Genomic DNA, 22,163 nt, shown 5'->3' with positions numbered 1-22,163 from the left:
CTACATGAGTCGTTACTTGCATAACTCACCTGTATCTCTTACCAGAACTGTCGTCAGTCGGAATGCATTGTGGGTAATGTAGGCGCCAGGTTTTGTGAGGAAAGAACAACATGGTTGTGCTGCACTGACCCTGAACACTGACGGTCAAGAGTCAGACAGAGGAGCGATGCTAAATCGTTGGAGCAGCTACTCTTTGAGATTTCACACCATAAAATTTTATTGGATAACAATCTACTTTGGTTCAGCTGCTCCCTGGCTCCAGGGCTTAGCAGGAGCAGGATGTAATTGTCTATTAGAGGAGAACTTCATCTACTCAACTCCATTCAAGACCCCAAAAAAGGCAGCTCTGACAAATCAGACGTCACAGGCGAGTGGATGTATGTGCTGGTTTTGTCGATAACACCCTATTAAGTGGAGGGGACGTGTCAGCGTAGGAGAGGGCCCAATCCAATCAGCGGAGTAATTAAAAACACACAGCGCAGCAGCCCTGATGGCTGATGGCTGCATTGTCAGGGGCGGCATTCAGCATTTAGCACAGAGAGGGATGAGCTGTACTGATGCCAGGCCAGAGCGATGGCCACCACTGCTGCTGTGCAATTAAAATCACAATCAGGATCAACAAAATTAAAAAAAATAATAATAACAAAAACAGATGTGCAGAGAATGATCAGTGGCTCTATTACCACCATATTATTGTCCACATGATGCTCACTGTCCTCCTCCAACTCTGTCATCATTATTGATATGGCTTTAATCCACACCCTGCTCGGTGTAATTAGCCTTCTCTTTATAGCATTGGCTCCCATCATCTTCTCGTTTCATTTAGCCTAGTTTCTTCCTCGTTAATTAACACCATCACCCACCCCCTGAAAAAGACAGGAATACACTCCTGCCAGTGGTGCTGAGCTCCAGCCAGCATGCAGTTGGAAAACAAACCACCAGATGTCACCCACGCCTCAGCGCCTCTAATCTGTGTTTTTATGAAGCGTAATGAATTTTGCTTTTGGCACTGTGTCACACCGGTGCTTGGTGCATAACAGCACGAGGAGCTGGGTGTTTTTTTTTTCCCCAACAGAAGATAAACTCAAAGTCAATTTTGCACACATTCAAGCTGCAATGTTACAAGCATGCAGCAGCAGCAACAGGATGCTTCTCCTCTCATGATACATTGCAGTCGCCCGTAGTGTGTCCTCGCTCGCCTGCTTGGTGCAGTTTTCCCTGCTTTTAACCGGTGACTTAGCCATCCTTCTTCTCTCCTCCGAGGGCCACTCTCCATCCTCTGTGCGCAGCCGAGCATGAATCTGTAGCTCGGGAGCGCTCTGGATGTGTGACAGGCCGCCTAGGAGAGGGGGGTAATTCCGAAGGGCAGTAGAAGTAATAGGGTAATCTATTATACAGTCCAACTCTTCCTTCCTCCTTTCTTGCTCCCCCCCCTCCCCTCCTCTTCCTCCCTCCTCTCTCAGTCTTTCGTTTTCTCGCTGCCTCTGCCCTTGCATCAGCATTTCGTGAGGACAAATGAGAAGTAGAGTTTAACTATGCACATTCCCGCTGCCCTCCTGCAGAGCCCAGCACTTTCTCAATTAAACTGGAGTCCATCTGCCCCGCTGATTCAAAGCTCACCCCCCGTGGGGGTGGGGAGGTGGTGGGGAGCTCGCACATACTCGCAGGCAGACAGTTTCCAGTCCACCAGTGCGTGACCGTAACCACTGTGGTGTGTTATCATATGTGTAACCAGCAGCCATATATTTTTGACACATGTCGAGCTACACGTTAACCAACCGTAAGAAACACACACACACACACTCAGACGGGGGATACTGTATCCAAAGGGGATTGAAGACAGGGGATAAGTGTGAAATGAGTAAAGTTTTAACCAGTAATTCTGCTCCTATCTATCCGATCTTTATCTTCACATATAAAAAGGAGGAGACACTTTTAATGCAGACAACTAGATTTCTTTCAGTATTTCTTTTGATAATGTCTGTTTTGGTGCACACAAAGAGAATAAATGGGCTTGAATGTGCAGGAAATCCTGTTAATGCTTGGTGCAGGTTTTGTGCACAAATTTAGTTTTTTCTGCACAGAACAGTTCCCCCCTCATCTTTTCTGTGTTTTACTGCTGACATGTTTGGATTTCCACTGTTTCCACACTTTACCTCCCTCAATCAATTCTCCATCAGCACAGGGATCATTTCAAACCACGCACATCATCTGTTTCTGTTGTGTTTTATAAGGTGAACTCATGGCGGTGGACCAATTAAAACCTGCTCTATCTTCAACCCTTTCACCCCCATCACTGACATTTTTCTCTATTGTGCTCTCCATTTTAGTCCCACCTCCCAGAGAGACAAGGAAGGTACAGAGGTAGAGGGAGCGAGAGAGTGAGAGAGAGAGTGAGAGAGAGAGAGAGAGAGCTCACAGCGACCATCTCCTCCTTCTCCTTCCTCCTCCTCCTCCTCCTCTTCCTCTTGCGCTCCCTCTCTTCCAGCACACACTCACACTCTTTCCCTCCGATGCCGACTGGATGCAGACTGGGGGATTTTCAGCAGCTTCCTGAGTCTGTCCTCCCTTCTCCTCTCCTCCTCCTCGCCTCTCCTCTCCTCCCTACCCTCCTTCTCCTCCTAGTCCTCCTCCTCCTCTTCCTCTGTCTCCGTCCTCCAAACATCCGGAGCATCTCCTCTTCTGCCTCCTGTCTTCTCTTGCTCCTCACCACCAGGATGTGGCACTCGGTGGCTCTCCTCCTCTCTGGATTCTTTGCTCTGATCCACGGTGAGCCTGTCCGTCTCTCTCTCTCTCTGTCTTTCACTCTGCTTTTAGAAATCAGATTGCAGCATCTGCACTTTAGTCTCAAAGTGTGATTTTATAGGATTTTGGGAATGGGACTCTGTGGTTTTTGATGCTTGATTTGTGAGATAAACACCAGAATAAGATTTTAAAGTAGAAAACAAAAAAGACTCCAGAAGCAGGAAAGTGAGAATCTGACTCACCTGTTTGCTTACTTGTTTACATCTCTGAGATTTTTCCATAGTTTTGTTTTTCTTCTGGATGCACATGCTGTGTTGACCTAGGGGTTGGATGCCTCTACATGAGATGTTTTAACAGTCAGACTGACATCTAGTCTGTGCAGTGAGGCAGATGACAGAGACAGTGTGTAAAAGAATCTGAAGCAGCAGTCATAACATTTCATCGCTCCTCTATCCTCATTCCAACAACCCCCACCCCCTCGACCCCCACCTTTTTTCTGTATGTGCACGTCAGGGGATCATACTCCATAGAAAATAGGTCATAGATCAATTGAATTGCACATATAGAACGGCTCTTCCATCTTGCCGACTCCCTGTCGTTTTTGTGGACGTGTTGCTGCAGCCGAGCAGCAGAAGTCGTCGCTGAATGTAAAGGGCTGACAGTGGGGTGACAGAGATGAGAGAGGAGAGGGGAGTGGGGGGGGGGACTTTCCTTACAGCAGCAAAAGGCTTTACAGTTTTGTTTGTGTGTTTTCAAAAAAGAGGTTTGAGGGCCAGAAAGTGCAGCGAATAAAAAGAAGAGGACATGCACACAGGGTGAAAGTTTCAGGCTGTATTTCTGCAGACTGAATTTCAAAGACGCTAGAAGCACCTTACAATACCATGAATACACTCCTCTGCCACTGCCACTGCTCCATTGGGACTTAAACCCAGTCTAGAACCCTGATTCTCTCCTTGTACATTCCCTGAGACAGCTTCTAAATCAGAAACAAAAAATGTTTCCGTGCTGTTGGACACTGTCCCATATACAGTACATCCTGCATCTGCTTTTCTAGCACTTTACTGAGGTTATATAACACCAGACTGAAATTTCCAAACCAAGAAACCATCTTTTTAATTGCTGCACTGTTGCACCTACTGGAGAAATAATTTTATAATAATCCCCTGTACTGTAAGATATAACTGGTAGATTTAAAAACCATGGGAAATTGACTAGAAGAAGCTACGGTTACACAACATCCTTTACATGTTAAACTGTACCTTGTTGTTCAAAGATTCTACTTTAGTTTATTGTTATGACTTTCTAGCTTTAATGTTTATCAGCTTTTCTATATATTATATTTCATTATCAATTATCACTATATGTTTCTCACTATTTCTATTATTCTGTTTACTCTACTCTTCCTCTCAGATTTTTTCTTGTTTGTCATTTCGTCTTGTTTCATATATGTGTATTTCAGTTGACTGAGCGATTTTTATGTTTCACTTCTAGCTTAACTGAAATGTCAAGATAACGTGACTAATGATAAAAGATCAGTTTTTATTTCTGCTAATTTCATCATCAAATTTCCAGTTCTTCCTCTCCTTCCTCTGTATCTGTTCCTTTCAGTTATGTTCCTTTGGATGTATTTATAGATGAGGAAATTTAGTTCCTGAGGGCAAAATCTTCTGATTTGATCAGCAACTATTTTCAGTTTCCCTCCCTGCCTGCCTGTACTCCCATCCCAAAGTCTCATTTTATTCCCTGATGAGGTTTTTATTGGAGGTTCTTCTTGAAGATTGGTGTCATTTTTATTCACTTCACAGGAAATTAACACATTCTTAATCTGCCATTAGAGGTGAATAAAATGTTGGCATGCATAGATTTTTGTTATGATTTCAAGTGTTCCTGTCTTTCCATTTCCAGATTAAGAGTTTGTCAGATCCTCTCATATTTGTCTGCCTCTCCAGTGTCAGTTGCAGGGTCCTCACCAGAGGAACCTGCTGAAGAACCTCCTCAAAGACTACAACCGGATGGAGCGGCCAGTGGGAAACGACTCCCACCCTCTCACCGTTGTCTTTTCTCTCACTTTGATACAGATCATGGATGTGGTAGGTGTGAAAACATGTTTCCATATTACAGATATATTATGTGTTTAATCGGTGTGATGAAGCTTTTTTTTTTTTTCCTGGGGAACAATAAGCATTCAGAACCTCTAGTCTTGTTTCAATAATTAATATGGAGATTAGCCTGAAAAAAAAGAAAATTCTAATAATTCAGTGCCAAGTTAAGTATTCTGTTTGTTTATGCCTGAAACTGTGATATTAATGATAATAATAATGGTGATAACTGCAGGCTTTATGCATTTAGGGATTTGGAGATTATATTCTACTCTCTGACTTGTGATTTACAGAGCAAGTAAAGTCTAAGAAAAAAAAATGTGCTAAACATGTTTTAATGTTTTGTAGGATGAGAAGAACCAGGTCTTAACCTCTAACATGTGGCTACGGATGGTAAGGACCCCTGAGAGACTTTGAATGTTTGAGGTGATAATGAATTTGCAGCTATTACGGGTTTAGGTGCTTTTTATGTTTTTACATGAACTAGAGAATAAGAAGTGATCTACACTGTGAATCCAACGATAACAATGTGTAGATGGATTTTTGGTTGTTTTGCCTGAATCAAATGATTTGTACCTATGATTTATTTACATTACATCTAAACTGAAGAGCAGATGGGATTGGAGATAACGTAGATTGCCTGTAGTCCACTCAGATACAGACTGTATCTGTGTGTGTGTGTGTGTGTGTGTTTAAGAGTTGGTTCGACCACTATCTCCAGTGGAACCAGAGCGAACATCCGGGAGTTAAAAACCTCCGCTTCACCACAGATCAGATCTGGACCCCGGACATCCTTCTCTACAACAGGTAAAACATGTATACACCCACTTAAAAACACACCTCACACACACATTATATTTCAACAAATGGTGTCACTCCCTCTCCTGTCCTTCCTCAGTGCAGATGACGACTTTGACTCCACCTTTAAGACCAATATTCTGGTAAACTCCAGTGGCTACGCCGAGTATCTGCCTCCAGGTGAGCCCCCCCCCCCCCCCCCCCTTTTTTTTGTTTGCCATTCATGCTCTCACTATCTTTCATCCCTCTCTCCCGTCATATCACTTTGTCTCATTCCACAATCTCCACATGTCTCTCCAGTTTGTACACTTGACATTAATATTTTCTTAGTTTAAAAACAAAACCTCTGGTTACTCACTGGTTACAGATTCCCAGTGCTGTGTGTAATACCTATAAATAGGAGATGCTCGCTTCCTCTGCTTCCTGTCTTCACCCCCAAAACGCAAGACCCGTGCAAGCCTGTGAAAGTAACAGCTCCCCTGGGTTTCCACAGGTCTTTACTTTGTATTTCTTCAGTCATTTCTTTATACGCCAGATTACAACGGGCTGAGGCTGAATCCCTGGTGTTTGGGGTGGGGGTGGGGGAGTTGAAATGGCCCTCTGAAGTAAAAGTCAAGGCTCATGAGCTCAGAAAGCCACCCTATCAATTCTCCCCAGTGGTCCATGTTTATTAATAGGTTGCCGCTGAATGTAAATACAGGAGCTCCTTAATGCTGTGATTTGGATGAGAGCCAATTAGGGGGGAAGAATAAAAAGATAGCGCCCTGGTTTGGTACAATGAGAGGAGGAGGTTTTACCACACATGCATGATGAGGAGGAGAGCAGGGGAGATGGAGTAAATGGCAAAAAATGAGGAGGATGAGGAGAACAGGGGAAAAGAATAAGCACACAAGCTTTTCCGACTCCCTCACACAAGCCTGGTTGCAGTTCCCGAGGTCTTTTCAGGTTGGTTATTGTCAGTAAATAAAAGGTAACAGGTCTGTGGGTGGCAGGAGTGGAGCAGGAGCTTGACACACGGTAAATAATTTAAAGGTGCTGTATCCCACGTGTCTGCTGCATACCACCATTTGCAGAACACCTCTTGTTGCTGCGAGAGGTAAAGGTGGGCCCCGCTGTTACGTTTGGGTTTAATGGTATGGCAGGAGATAAGGCAGTAGCAGGTTTTTAGCTCATATCTGTGTTAGGTGGCATTTGCAACGTGGTAATCTTGTCTCCGGGCCCTCGTAACGCCTTCTTGGAAAGCGATATTCCAGAATGGTGGTGTTTTATTTTGGGAGCTACATGTGCTCTGCCAGAGAGTGAGAGAGAGGAGAGAGAGATTGTTCCAAGCTGCAGAAAGAGAAAAAGAAAAATCCAGGTGTCTTGTTTGAGAGTGTTGGTTCAAGGTTATGTGATATCTTCAAAAATATACTGCACATGAAGGTGCACATGAAGGTGCACAGAGCAGTGGACTGCAAAGGCAGACAGAACTACCTCTACCTGATCAGTGTAATTCAGGGGATTACTGTTTCAGGGAGCTCATAATGGGAGTAATTATAAAGACATCATCCCCATGAAAGCAAAGGCAAGAAGTTAATGTTAGTGACTTCATTTTACAGAGTGTGGCTGTTGCTTAATTTGGTGTCATTTTTGAGACCAGCTTCTGCTTTAAAACCAGCTTTCAACCTGCTAACCTCCTTTCTCTGCTTCCAACCTCTTCTTTCACGCCAGTCTCGAGGCTGATTTGCATGTCGGCAGCCTCATAATGAATGCCTTTGAGATCCTGTAAGGCTTCATTGGCGTTTTTGGTTTTGTGTGCGCATCTTGAACGTCTAAATGGGCTTGATTCATTTATTTCAGTAATTACTTTAAGGGCTGGAGTTTGCCAGCGTGGATCATTGTGATTCTTCGTTTTGGAGGGGGGTGAGGGGCGGGAGTGGGGGTGGATACCAGAGCGCAAGTGTGTCTTCATGATTTCCTGCTCGCATGTGCCTATGCATAGCGCCTGAGAGTGCATTTATTTTGCATAATAAAAGTGGTAATCTGATTATGGCGCAATCTCATTTTTTCAGTGTCACTGCTGATGTTTCCCTCCATCGCCGAGGCTTATAGCTAACAGCTGTGTGTGCAGGCAGGGCACAGAAACAACATTTGTTTGCAGAGCAGGATATCTGAAACCTGTGAGTGACAATACTGCTGCCAAGTTTTTTTGTTTTTTTATGGGTATTTCTTTTGATTTCTAGTCTTTGCTTTCACTTCTCCTGCATCTAAACTCAATTTCATAACAGAAACTCTCCATAGACCTGCACAATCTTAATAAAAACTCTTGGTTGTGATGCAGCATTTTCCTCACTGTTTCTATATAAAAAATGTTAGGTGGTTGAGTAAAGAATCTAGTCCCCAGATCTGGATAGATATGAAATTGATAAATGATGATTACTTGATATTCAGAGCGGGCTGTCTGCACAACACAAGTGGTCCTCTGATACATCTTTCCCCTGTCACCTCTGTACATGAAACTGCAGGGGTCAATATTGTCGTTTAGTTAATTGATTGTGGAGCTTTAACTCTCTGCCGTCTTCTGTTGTCTTGTCTTCCTTTGTCTTCTTGTCAGGAATCTTTATGAGCACATGCAACGTGGATGTACGCTGGTTTCCCTTTGACATCCAGAAATGCGAGCTGAAGTTCGGCTCTTGGACATACGACGGCTGGCTGCTGGACCTTCAAATGAACGATGCTGACACTTCAAGCTACATGCCCAATGGAGAGTGGGACTTGATAGGTAAGTAGCGCGAAGCCATTGGATTGTATTCTCAACAAAAACGTCAAGTCATAGAGCAAAAGAGTCAATTTCCCTCTGTCCCTATGCTTCCAGGAGTTCCTGGCACCAGAAATGAGGCCTTCTACGATTGCTGTAAGGAGCCCTACCCGGATGTGACATTTGTCATAACAATACGGCGGCGAACGCTCTACTACGCCCTGAACCTGCTCATCCCCTGCGTGCTGTTGTCTTCTATGACCCTGCTCATCTTTGTGCTGCCAGCTGACTCCGGGGAGAAGATCTCACTGGGTGAGTGGATCAAAAACAGCTATCAGAGATGAAACAGATACATAAAAGGCAGCTGCAGTGAGAAAACTGGGCTTGTTAGTGCAACATCTTGGCTTCTGAACGCGCACGCAGCAAGATACAGACCAGTGTGAACTTCAGTGCAAGTCCATAAAAAATAAAACATGTTGAGCAACTGTTTCTGTTACTTTCCCCAAATACCATATTTACTCTTAAAGGTAGCCTGTTAAAATTTTGACCACGAGTAGCACCATGGAGACATGTTTTTGTGCCTCAATGTGCCAACGAAGGCAGGAAAGAGGAAGACTGCTAGTTAGTAAACATCGATGTAAACAGTGCAGCTGTCAGTCTTTATAAAAAATCATCTTTGCCAAAGTCTTATGAGGAAGGAAATGCATTCAGCACATTTTTTAGGCCTCAAGTATAAACACAATGTGTTTCAGTCGGATACAAAATTTACAAGAGAAATATAGATGACAAAAAATGATGATAATGTTGCGTTTTATGTAATGATCTATGGTATAAATCACATTACTGACCAATAGACTGCTAACAATAGGAGAGCTGTAAGACATGTTTTCATTTTGATTCTTAAAGTTTTATATCTTAGACTAGAATGGAAATCTGCAACCACACTTGCCTCCCTCAGCACCAAAACTACCCATGAAGTGCCCATGAGAAAATCCCATAGATGTAAAAGTACAGGTATATAGCACAACGAAGCTTCAGACAGAGCGCTCACAACAAGAGAACCTTCCTAGTATAAAGGCTAAGAAAAAAAATGAAGGAGTGGCACTGAAGACTACGGGGAGGCATGAAAGAGGCAACGGGAGAGGGTGTGGATCCGAGAGAGGAGAGGGATTACAGAATGAAATGAAAAGATGAAAAATGCGAGGAGGAGGAACAGAGATGGATGGATGTGGGAAGGTAACGAAAAAGGCAACACAGACAGGAGGAGAATTCAAGAGGGATGAGAAAGGACAGCACAAAAGAGAGAGGGAGGAATGATGAGGAGGAAAAGGATGGGAGACAATCGAATCGCACTACAATAGGCTGAAAGAGAGAGAGAGAGCGCGGGGAAGCAGTGGAAGCAGCCGCAAATAAATTTCTGTTTTTGACCTGTTTTGAGATGAGTGATATTCACCTCATCAGGATAATAAAAACTCTAGATTGTCTAAACCTTTCTGAATGGAGCTGGAGAGATAAGTTGTTTAATTGAATTCTCAGTTGACAGAAAAATGATAACTGATCAGTCGTTTTTAAAAACAGAAAATACCATAATAAATGGAATATCTGCAGACTGTCAGTCACACAAAAGAAGCAATTTGGAGGCTCTGTAAAACTGTGAAGGCAGTGCTCCACTATTTTAGGACATTACATTGACCAAAAAAATTCAATCAATTGAGAAAACAGTAAACAGATTAGTCCAATAATGAAAATAATCATCAGTTGCCCCTTTCTAATAAAACATCATTCGCAATGTTTTTGTACCTGTCTGATCGCTCACTGAATACAGCAAAACAAATTCTGATAAATGCCTCTGCTTTTTTGCGAATACTATCTGGCTCATGTCTGAGAAGGAGGGAACTCAGGGAGGAGGCAGCGACAGCATTGTCAAAGTATCCTTAACATCAATACAGGATGCATTACGCAGCATTTCTCTACTGACAAAAAAAATGCCAACCCTTTCACACACGGCCAGTTAACCTATTGATGTAATTAAGGCTAGTGAATTGATTAAGGGGAGAAAGCTTACACACTGCCTTCCAGGAAAATACTCTGTCACTCCGCTTGATGGAGGACACATGGGGACCAAGTGGCTGAGCCTTTAGGGTTAGAGGACCATGCTTTTAAAAAGAACAAGTGTCATTTTTGAGATAAAAAAAAAGCAACATAAAAGAAGCATTTTTAATTTTCTTAATACCCTTAAAGGGCATTCATATTTTATCTAACGGCCTAGGAGTTTAATTGAATGCTCCTGAATGGGGGCAGTTATGCCAGCAAAGCACTCCCTAAATTCTGTCTGTTGGAGAAGTGAGACAGATAGCGTGGAGCCGGGTAAATTAAGTTGGAGATGAGTTTCAGTGCAGGGTGTATGAAGGTGTGTGTTCATGTGCACGCAGGCGGGGTTTGGACAACTTAAAAAAAAATGGCTGTTTGCTGTGCTGAAGTGCTTTTTGCTGTAGAGGTACAGAATGTCAAAAAGTAATTCACTGTACGAGCATTAGCTGGTCATTTACATAAATCGAACCTGATCTCATCCCGAGTGTGATCATTTATCAAAATAACAAACACACTAATGCAGTTTCTCACAAGAAAGCACCAGGGGACTCAGAGGAGGAAACCACAGTATTGATTGCTTAACAGAAGTTCTCATATCTATCTATCTATCTATCTATCTATCTATCTATCTATCTATCTATCTATCTATCTATCTATCTATCTATCTATCTGTCTGTCTGTCTGTACAGGTATCACTGTCTTGCTGTCTCTCACTGTTTTCATGTTGCTGGTCGCAGAGATCATGCCAGCCACGTCTGACTCCGTCCCTCTCATAGGTATGTAGCAGACAGTGTTTGTGTGTATTTTCACAAACGATTTGCATGATCCTCAACAAGAAAATTGCTCAGCTGGTCTCATGACACCCAATTAAACCCTATTGATATAACAACATCTAATGATTATCTATGTGAGATGAAGATGTTTTACTCATTAAAAAAACTGCGTGACAGTGACAATCAATATCTGGTAGTAAGTGGTTTGTAGTAGGAACAGGCCTCTGGTTGAGCTCTGGTGGTTTCAAGTCAAAGTCAAGTCAGGTTTATTTATTTATTTATCAAAAACAAACAAACAAACAAAGAGTCTACGGCCACACCAGCAGTTCTGCTTAAGGAAATGCATGCAGTGGCAATGCTGAGAAGCTGATGTTTAGCAGGTATAATGTTTGCCATATTCACCATCTTTGTTCAGCCCGTTAACATATTTATCTTTGCTAATTGGCACTAAACACAAACTACAGCTGTGGCTGATGGGAATGTTATTAGTTTTGCAGGGTTTTTTGTCAACAACCAAATGAAAAAAATCTGACGATCATCAAAGTTACTAGCATTCCTCCTCTGCGGATCACTCGTTTGTACAATATTTTTTGACAATCCATCTGATGATGTTGTTGGGATGATTCAATCTGGACCAAAGTGGTAGACCGATCAATGTTGCCATCTACTGAGCCACCCTGGCTGGCAGTTTGTTGCAAAAGTCACTATCTGCTAAGGTTATCACACCTGCTATCCTCAGACTATCTATTCAGATGGGCAAAACACAAAGTAAAGGTTGAAAATACACAATCTCAATTACAACATACTACCAAGTGTTTCAAAGTGACAGAGCTTCAAAATGCCAAAAAACAGAACAACAAAATTTATTTTAGCCATCTGTTCACCTTAAAATTTAATTGGCTAAATTGATTGTGGGCACACACTGCTGGAAATTATGTTTAGTGAGTGAAGATTACAGCCAGAGACGGATGCAAGGCCATGTCCGCCTAAAGACACAAATCCTGGTCATTAAAAACTTGAGAAAAAAAAAAGCAGAGTCATAACCATCAGAGTGTTGCTTTCAGCATTTTTTTTCCCATTAAGAATAACTACCCTGTGTTTGATTATTTTGCAAACACAGTGTGACAACTAGCAGGCAGTACTGCTGGTAGCAGGTCTCACGGTTGACATGATATTTAATAAAGAAAGCGTTCACCTTGAATAAAACAGGGGGAGAAAAAGAGAGAAGCTAATCCTTACAGATGCTTTAAAATCCTGTGAACATATTTCTGAGCCATAAACAAAGGAGCTCATCTCATTGACCTTACTGTGCATGAAACAGAAATATTACATGAACTACATGTAAATGTTCAGAAAATGCTGGTGATTTCTGATGATGAAAATTTGAAACTTTTGTCCCTGGTTTCAAATTACAGAGACTTTTATTGGACGGTGTGCCAAATCAGAGCCTACTGTGGATGTAAATATACCAGTAGGAAATTACACTGTGTTTAAAGTGACTTAAAAATGAAATATAATATCGCTCTATACTCCCCCCAGGTCAGTACTTTGCCAGTATAATGATCATCGTTGGGATGTCAGTTATCGCCACTGTGGTGGTTCTGCAGTATCATCACCACGATCCAAATGGAGGGAACATGCCGAAATGGGTGAGCTCACACTCTCCATCTTAACCTTATATTGCATTATCAGTTACATAGATCATGCTCTGCACCTTGTTAAATCTTACAAACGGCCCCTCGATGTGATACATTCCCTCTATTAATCTCTATATCAGCGTTGGTATCACTCCTTCACTCTAACATTTTCAATAACATTCCATCCATCTGTTCGTGCTACCTGTGCTCCTCTGCCTGTTTCCTTTCTGTTTTTATTCTCCGACTTCCTCAGCTGTGACTCATCCAGCAGTGTCAGTCTGCCTGAGTGTGTTCATCAAATGCCTCGCCACAGACTTCAACTGGAGTGCGTTTCAAAGCACTCTGGATATGTGGGCGGATTCGATTTGACTCATTCCTTTTTCTTATTTTTCTTCCCTTCTGCCTAATGCTAAAAAATGCATCAAGACAAAAGTTTTGTACTAATGTGAATATTTCAGAAATATGAAATGTGGAAAAAAGGGTCTGAAATAATGGCATGAAATATAAAAATCATTTGGAATTGGTTCAGGGAACCGCTGCTTTCAAAACAGTTCTTGACAAATATGAATATTTTCTTAATATTAATCAACAAATGTAACATATAACATGTATTTTATTTTGTGATTTGTGTTTGGATTGCAAAGAAAAATTGACAGGTCTTCATTAATCCATATATGTACAGATAAGATAGCTTGGATGTGTGAGAGTGCAGATGCTGTGTATCGACACTTTGCAAGGACGCTGTGTTGATGAATGGCCTGTTCAGACAGCCCGATGGCCAATTAACAAGCTAATTGATGTGGTTCAGATGAGGCCATCGAACCAGCACGGTTCATAATTGCAGCCCGGACAAAAACGGCATCAACAGCAGCAACAACAGGGACTGTTACCTGGCCAGTAAACACACTCGGTGGAGACTAATTGAGCAGTCATCTGGACATTAGCTTCTCATTAGATGCCAGACACCCATCTGGATGCTGTTGGGCCAATATGCCCTTTCAGGGGACGCGTAGTTTGTGTCCAAGGGAGTTTGTGTCCAAGGAGGAGACAAGGAGAGGAAAGAGGCAATAAGGAGGGAATAGAAGTGGAAAAGGAGAGGAAAAAAGGAAAAGAGATAAGATGAAACAAGGGAAGGAGAGGAGGGGAAACAAGGAGAAAACACAGTAGAACAACAAAGGGGAGAAAAGAGGAGACAAAGGAAGGAAAGAGCAAACGGAGACAATAAAGGAGGAGAGGAAACAAGGGGAGCCGTGAAGAAAATAAAATACCAAGGTTTAAATTTGTACAAACTTGTGAGAAGCCAATCTTCCTTTTATCTTAATGCTGCAGTTTACGGAAACATTATTGCTCAGCTCATTACAGTCAGGAAACTGTAATCTCACAGTCAATCTCAATAATTCCACGGTTCAAATTTAAAACTGCCTTAGTGAGTATCATATCTGCTGGGAATCCAGTTAAAGCAAAAAATCTTCTTTGCCTCAGGCACTTTAACTGGGCGTCCCTGGTGAGGAGCTCATTCTTCTGCTTATAGAACTGCAGCTGCATTTTGAAACCAAACGCAAGGTTGGAAACAGCACCGACGTCAGTCCGCAACAAATGAGGCTATTAGCCCAGCTTAGCTGGCGTAACGTGAAGGTCAAGATGTGTAGGTGGTTTTCACTGTTTTACAGCTCTCTAATATTTTCTTTTGCCTCCTCCTGTGCTTTCATGCTCTCCTGCTCTGCTGCTTCCCACCCTCCACGCTCATCTTTACATTTCTCTTTCACTCTCTACAGGTGCAGCTCGTCTTGCTACAGTGGGTTGCATGGTTCTTGCGTATGAAGCGACCGGGAGAGAATGATGACCCCGAGCGGCCCCCCTGTGCCCCCCATCTGCGGCGCTGCTCCTCCGGCTCCCAGAGCGGGAGCATTCCCAACCCTCCGGATCCCACCCTCCATCCACTGCACCCACAGAACCTGGCTCCTCTCCAAACAGGGCCCCTCCATGCGGGACACCCACACCTCCACGCCCAGTCCAGTGCTAACAACAATGGGAACCTTCTCTACATGGGCTTCCAGAGCATGGACGACCCCTCGATGCTATCAGAGCCCGTCCAGAGGAATAACATCTCGGCGGGGCCTCCGCGAGTAGCAGGAAGCCCGCCTCCACACCTGCCAGCGCAGTTCTGCAGCTCCCCACCACCTCCTACCCCTAATATGGATACTGGCTGTCCCAGCACCGTCTCCAGTGGCGGGGGCTTTGGAGGTGGACCCGGTGGGCTTGGAGGGTGCTCGACTGCAGGGATAGGAGACCCCCAGCTACAGGCCATCCTGGAGGAGGTTCGCTACATGGCAGACCGTTTCCGGGAGCAGGACGAGAGCGAGAGCATGGCTGACCAGTGGAAATTTGCAGGCGCTGTAATCGACCGTCTCTGTCTGGTGGCGTTCAGCGTTTTCAATATCATATGCACCATTTCTATCCTCATGTCTGCTCCCAACTTTGTGGAGGCTATTTCAAAGGACTTTGTTTGAAAGGAAAGAGTAAAAAAGGGGAGGAGAAGCGTGAAGGAATGGATGAGAGGAATTAAATATAGGATGAAGGATGGAATGGGCCCCGATCCAAGGAAACACAATTTCCAGCGGACTGTAGGCTCTGTGATTTGTGTGATTGTGAGGAACTGGGAAATAGAAAAAAAGAAATGGTTTTCTTTGCAATACATTCTGTTTTGTAACTGAAATATAAGAAGAAAACAGATGAGGAAGGGGATACAGAGTGAAGTTAAAATGAGATTAGGGTGAGCAGGGTGCTTTATCAGATTCTTGACAAGGTGAAATGGATTGTGGTTAATTCAAAGACTTTCCCCCCAAGAATTACGGGAAAGATGAGTCAGAAAGGGAAAGAGGAAGAGACGATATCAGTCCAGTGCAACCCCAAGTAAGCCGGCTCTTAAAGCATGGAGGAGATTGAGAGACTAAGAGGGGAATAGAGACAGGCAGATAGATAGGGACAGATAAATAAGACAGACTTTGGCTGTTTTATTTTCTCGAGGAGGGAAGACAGCCCTTCACTCCCACATGTTGAGAGAGAACTGCATCGTTTAAAGTGATGTGAGGAGGGAGAGTGCGGGGAGAGGAGAGGAGAAAGAGTCTTTTACAAGGACGAACAACAAAGAGTGGTCCCGAAGAAACGAGACTTCTTCCCTTGCAACGCTGGCAGAGTTAAGGCGGTGTAAGGAAGTTTGATGCTCTGATATACAAAAGTGGATCGAAGATCAAGAACGCGGCAGCATAGAGGAACAGAAGAGGATCTCATTTATTATTCAATCACATCTGTCTAATGACCGTCAAATTGAAAGACCTTGGATAATCTTTAAGACTAATAAGCTTTTAAAAGATGAAGACCCCTCTCTGCTCGCAAACCACCTCAAATTTCCAACGCCTTATCTCTTTGAGCCGATTGCCAATCTGCAACAATCAGCAGAGATCAAAAGCTCCTCAGCAGCGGGCACGGTTTGCAGCTCTTATCATGACTGGGAAACTGAATTAACTGGTCATCAACAACATAGTGGCCGGTGGCTGCACCAAAGCAGAGCCCTGAACCAATAATAACTCATGAAGCAGTTACCTAATTGTATCTGGCAGGGTCCTAATAGACCAACGGATCTCACTGGATTTCATATTAAAGCTTTAATTCAGGCTGAAATGGGAGTTCAGGTGCTTGAACTTGCATGAGAGGACACAAACAGGGTTAAGATTCAAAACCCCTAAAATGAATACGGAGAGGTGACATCCCATCAAGTTACTGTCAGAACCTTTTAGGGGTTTACAGCTTCATGAGCGATTCCACATTTATCTAAAATAAGAGATGAGATTTTAATAGACCTGTATTTTCATGAAATTGACTCCATTTAATAAAGTGGTGATTTAAAAGGTTTAAATTCAAACTACGACCTTCAGCCAAAAGTCATCTAAGGCTATGTCTTAAATTAGTTTGCCTTTGAGGGAATTGAACTTTTTCTTCTACTTAGAGTCAGAGAGCCATAAATGTCTTTATTGTGTCTCTGCTGACACTTTGAATGAATGAATTAAATGTTATGATTTTTCCATGGATGGCTGTCTGATCTGACCACAGTACAAGTTGTATTACATATAAGCAATTTAGAATTAACAGAGAAACTGCATTATATCAAACTTCCTTCCATCCAGTTTTTACCGTATAGTGTTGTGATACTTAATGCACGATATGCCTCCAAACATTCCCACAGCGGAATAATTTACATGTAACATCAGTGAAACAATGCCACGATGCAACACATCAAATTTTTTTATATATACATTACCATTGTGTGATTCTACATCTATTATTACTGAGTGTCTATTTCACAGAGAATAGTGAATGAGGGGGTGATTACGTACACAGCCCAAGATTACAGGACAAGGATGAGTCACTGAAAATAGCTCGAGGCAACAGAAATCCAGCTGCAAGTCTACCTTTAACAACTTGTCTCTGCGCACTTCAGCACAGGTAATTGCATCATTTCTCAGTGCTTTATGTTGCCACAGTCTCTTCTTATAATATTAGTTTACATGTGGATGCAGCCATGGTACACAGCCACTGATGATAATTATAGATATGTCGAGAGAAAAAGTTGCAACTATAGGATTTTTCAGTATTTGTGAAAACAGTGGTAGCAGTATAAATAGTCGTCGTTGTTTATTGTGTCATGCACCCAGCCTACGTAGCACACCCAGTTATTTTTGTCGGAACGGGTGAAAACAAATGTTTAGTATTAAACCCCAGATAAAGTGTGTTTTCCTGCACTTGAGTGGCTGATACCTGCGAACTGAACAAGGTTAAAGCTCACTCTTCAAACAGTACATTCAAACTGTAAGCAGAGACATAAGGAATTCATTCCTCATGTGGCCTGACCAGTTGGAGAAACTCCTCAAAAAACAAACAACACAACAGGATAAAGCTGCGTTTTTTCTTTCTTTAATATTTTATAAAATGTCAACAAATCCTATGAAAAGACCTAAACCTACATTACATCTGTTTCTCAATACTCCCCAAAGCAGTTGGACACTAGTTTTGACCAAACATCACTCAAACAGGAACAAATTGTGCATTTGATGGGGACTATTTTCAGCTGCAGATTGAAAAACATTTGGTGCTGTAGTGTTTCCAGCAGCGGGATATGTATGTGGGATTGACTCTAAATACAGTGCCCATTTTTATTGTGATGAAAGAACATTTCACCCAGGGCAACAATGTGACTCAGTGATGTGTTTTTAATAGTTTTAGAAAACAATGGGGCTCTATGACACACTGGAAAAAGATACATCAGACTTTTGCTGCACAGACAATACTTGTTTATGGGATAAATGCCTTGTTAGTTTTGGTATTTTCATGGGCTTTGATGACAATAAGAAAAACAAAGCAGCCTTATCCTTTAAAATATCCATTAACATTTGCTTTTACGCAAAGATCCAGCAGGACAAAATATGTTTACTACATTCCTGACCTACACTGTCTGTCTCTGATGGCTATAGACATACATTCACTGTGAACTGCAACACAGAGTGTAGAGATAGTTGTATAAATACCTTATCTCTACACCAGCCCTTCATCTACTGTCTCCTCTTTCTTCCTCTCTAAAGTCTCCTGACAGACGGAAAGTAAACTTCCTGCCGGGCGGGTTTGCAGAAGGATGTTCTCCTTCCAGCACATACTGACACCTGAACACTCACATCTGTACAGAGTATTTCTCATTCTGAAAATAAAAGATTCTCTCTCTCTTTTTTTTTTTTTTACTACCACCTTTTGGTCTGCTCTGCTCTCTATCTCTCTGTGTTGACAGTGGCTGGCCCGACACCCAAAAAGAAGAGAAAAATGACAGAGCGAGGGGGTAAGAGGAGGAGAGAAAGTGCTGACGCGCACCAAGCGCTGGACAGCGCCTTAATTGATCACTCGTTCAGGAAGGAGAGGAGGGGGTGGGGATGGGATGAGAGAAAAGGTGGGGGGTGGGGTGGGGGGGATTAATGGGGGAAAGAGGGGCATACTGGGTAATTCATCGGATTTATGAGGGACCGAGGCAGGGGAGATGGGCGCTCAGACAAGCATAACTCAGTCACAGACATCAAATGAAAGGCCACTGCCGTATATCACACCACAAGGGAAAATATATACTACAGAAATAAACAGAAATTAGAGACATATTTTCATACAGCCATTTGTCCATCAAATGCAGCAGATGTGTGTTGGAGCGTGGCCTTCACTGTGTCACTCAGTCAGTGTGTCAGACTGAGTAAAGCACCGGGGGTGTATTTATAGTAGAGCGCTGGTCCTTATTCAGCCCAGGCAAGGCTCTCTGTTTGACGGGCTGACTCTCTTTCACTCCGAGGTCAAAAAATGTGCAGCGCTAGCAATCTAGCAGCACTTAGATTTACTGTGTTCACTCAGATGGAATAAAAGAAGACAGAGAACGTGTGTGTGTGTGTGTCCATGGGGAAGATGAGCTTCAGGGTTTGTGTATGCACAGAATCAATCAGTTGTTGTTGTTTTTTTTTCTACCCTCCCCTCCCCAATTCTCATTTAATAAAAGAGCACCAACCTAATGCTTTCTCCCAGGCCTCAGATATTTTACCAGATTGGTACTTCCACTGAACCTCACTGGAGGCACATTAGGCCTCACACAGCTCCATGAGTATGTAAATGGAGTGCCGATATGTAAGCTAAAAAGATGCAGTTACTGCAAAGCATACAAATGAACCAGAAAGAAAACTACAAGTCAACCTCAAAAAGGCTCAACACACGAGGGAAAAATATTACATGATGCAAACACACTCAGCACAGAAACACATAAATTCATGATGCTCAATAAACATTTGCACAGCACACTAGTGATATACATGTACAGTGTTACATCATATTCAGATGCATCCACACATGTGCATACACACCTGTTTCCTCCAAGGATCCCAGTGTGCTGTGCAGCACGATCGCATCCTAACATCTTGCGGCTGAGGCCGATCAATGCCTTTTAATTACCAAGGGCCCAAAGGCACTGGTCGATACAGCTGACGAGAAGCAGAGAGAAAGAGAGAGATAGAGAGAGATAGAGTGAGAGAAAGAGAGAGAGAGAGAGAGAGTGGGGGGGGGGGGGTGCTCCAGACGGTGATTGATGCTCACTCCTCCCAGCGAGCCTACCTACAGATGTGTCGTTAGGCTTGATTAATCCTTCCAAGCCACATTCACTCACTTTACAGACCGCTGTTTAACCAGCCCGGGCCGCCGCGGTCACAGGGTTAAGTGGACACGAGGTGTCCGCCCCGAGGAACACAGGCCTCTCAACCAATAAGTCAAGGGTGGCTGGTTCGTCTCTACAGCACAGATGACTGTTAAAATCAGCTTGACTGAGCTCTGATTTCTTACTGATAAGAAGAGATTGGAATAAAATGAATCCAACACTCCAAGGTAAGCTATAAATAACTTCATAAGTTTCCTTGGAACTAATTTCTACTCAGTTACCTACAAAACACACAAGAATTGGCCAAGGATCAAATACTAATGATAAGTTAATATGGAATTTTACTCAACTTCCAACATGAAGGGATCAATGAAGTTTTATGTATGCGCCACTTGCACTGTGAATAATGAACTAAGACTCGTCCACTCATTCATTTTTTTATTAAACAGTGCCAAAGGCCGCTGGTGGAACCAGAACAAGTGCAAAAGTGCCACGTCAGCCGAGCTGTTATATGTGCTTTAATGTCATGTTAAAATGCAGTAAGGTAGGTATCATGATAAAACCTGCCTGATCCACTGACACTGATTATTTTAGACACCTGCTATTTTCCTCACCATTATAAAACCACAGTAAGTCATATCAAAAACCTGTAACAAAAACATTCAAAAAATTATAGACAAATAAGATAGAAATTAGCTTTGTATTTTACTGCAAATGTATTTTGATGCCATTCAAAAACTGTGTTTCAGAGTAGTTTTAAGCATGAAATTGCATTTAAATCTCAACTGCAGTTTTTGGGACATGTTTATAACCCGTCTTTAGTTTCCCATCTCTGGAGAATGTTGCAATTCAGTGCAACTCAAATGGATTTACTAAAATGAGGAAAAACAAACGAGGATAATCCAGAACATCTATGCACGAAGGGTGTGAGGAGTCCTGATTTGAAACTGTTATGCCTTTTAATTATACATTACATAATTATAATTTTTTTGTTACATAATGTTATTTGAGATTTCACATCCATCCTTCTACTCTGTGAAGCAGACAGAGAACAAACACAAGAAAGTCATTTACTCATTTAGTCTTGTGTGTTTACCCCCTGATAAACACACAAGACCAGACAGACAGAATAAATCCACCAGAAAAATACCATCACAGCCGCCTGTGTCTGTAAAACTGAGAATGGCACGTTGGAGAGACTCCCACATGGTTTTCACTGAGACCTCAACACAAGTGGACATTAAGTGGACTTAACACATTTTCCCTCAGGTGTGACCAGTGGGTAAGAAGCTAGTCTGTGGGTCTGAGGACGTTATTCCAACCTGACACTTAAAATCACTCGACTGTCTCGATTTCTTCTCCTCCCTACTACATGTCACACTTTGCAACGAGTGGTTGTAGATCTATTTTAGGTCTTAACTCCGGTCTTACTTTATTTAGACTCTTTCTTCTGAATAACTTAGTACACAACAATCTGATTATTATTATTAGGACTGATTTGTTAGTTCACAGTTCAAAAGATGTCTAGACATTTAGATTAGAAACAAGCTAAATTGGTTTAAAAGTGAATATTTTCTCTAATCTAGTTTCTGTGTGAAGCAGGTTCTAATTACATGATGAAATATCCTTGCTGAAATTTCATTGAAATGAGTTGTGTTTGGAAACAAGACTAAAATCTAAAAAATGTTTCCTTTCTAATCAGATTTAGTCAAGTTTTAACTTTGACATGTTATTTTAACATTTCACATTTTCTACAGTTATATTATCAGCAGGCCAAGGTGGAGCATGTGCTACTTTATGTGTTAGTTAGTTAGTTAGTTAGTTTAATATGAAACAAGGCATCACAAGTGAACAACTTAAATATAAATTCTTAATTCACAAAGCTGAGTTTTCACTTGAGTTTTACAATGAAGACAATGTTAATTCTTGTGATTGAAGTATCAAGTATATAAGCTGATGGTATCAGATCATAGTCTTCATAGGGATTAATGATGAGTCAAGTCAAGATAACGAGTATTAACACTGCAGAGTTTAAATACTACCTTGTTCTTTCTGAGT

The 22,163-nt window shown here is 42.3% G+C and overlaps 1 protein-coding gene across 1 annotated transcript; it reads left to right on the top strand.

Moving 5' to 3' along the window:
• Positions 1-2,448: 2,448 nt before the first annotated feature.
• chrna11 (cholinergic receptor, nicotinic, alpha 11) lies at positions 2,449-18,654 on the top strand. Its single transcript, XM_051067636.1, has 10 exons — positions 2,449-2,777; positions 4,695-4,835; positions 5,193-5,237; positions 5,542-5,651; positions 5,743-5,822; positions 8,236-8,403; positions 8,497-8,691; positions 11,160-11,246; positions 12,783-12,892; positions 14,656-18,654. The coding sequence occupies exons 1-10, from the start codon at positions 2,514-2,516 to the stop codon at positions 15,388-15,390; spliced, it is 1,935 nt and encodes a 644-aa protein (XP_050923593.1). The 5' UTR covers positions 2,449-2,513; the 3' UTR covers positions 15,391-18,654.
• The last annotated feature ends 3,509 nt before the right edge of the window (positions 18,655-22,163 follow it).

This window comes from Lates calcarifer, linkage group LG3, assembly GCF_001640805.2.
Source record: "Lates calcarifer isolate ASB-BC8 linkage group LG3, TLL_Latcal_v3, whole genome shotgun sequence".
Lineage (NCBI taxonomy): Eukaryota > Metazoa > Chordata > Actinopteri > Centropomidae > Lates > Lates calcarifer.
The sequence above is the reverse complement of the archived record's forward strand: the minus strand, read 5'-3'. Positions and strand labels throughout refer to the sequence as shown.

Coding starts and splice junctions, on each gene's coding strand:
- chrna11 (XM_051067636.1), top strand. CDS start 2,514: ATGCCGACTGGATGCAGACTGGGGGATTTTCAGCAGCTTCCTGAGTCT. Junction 4,836..5,192: donor TGATACAGATCATGGATGTG/GTAGGTGTGAAA, acceptor AATGTTTTGTAG/GATGAGAAGAACCAGGTCTT. Junction 5,823..8,235: donor CGCCGAGTATCTGCCTCCAG/GTGAGCCCCCCC, acceptor TCTTCTTGTCAG/GAATCTTTATGAGCACATGC.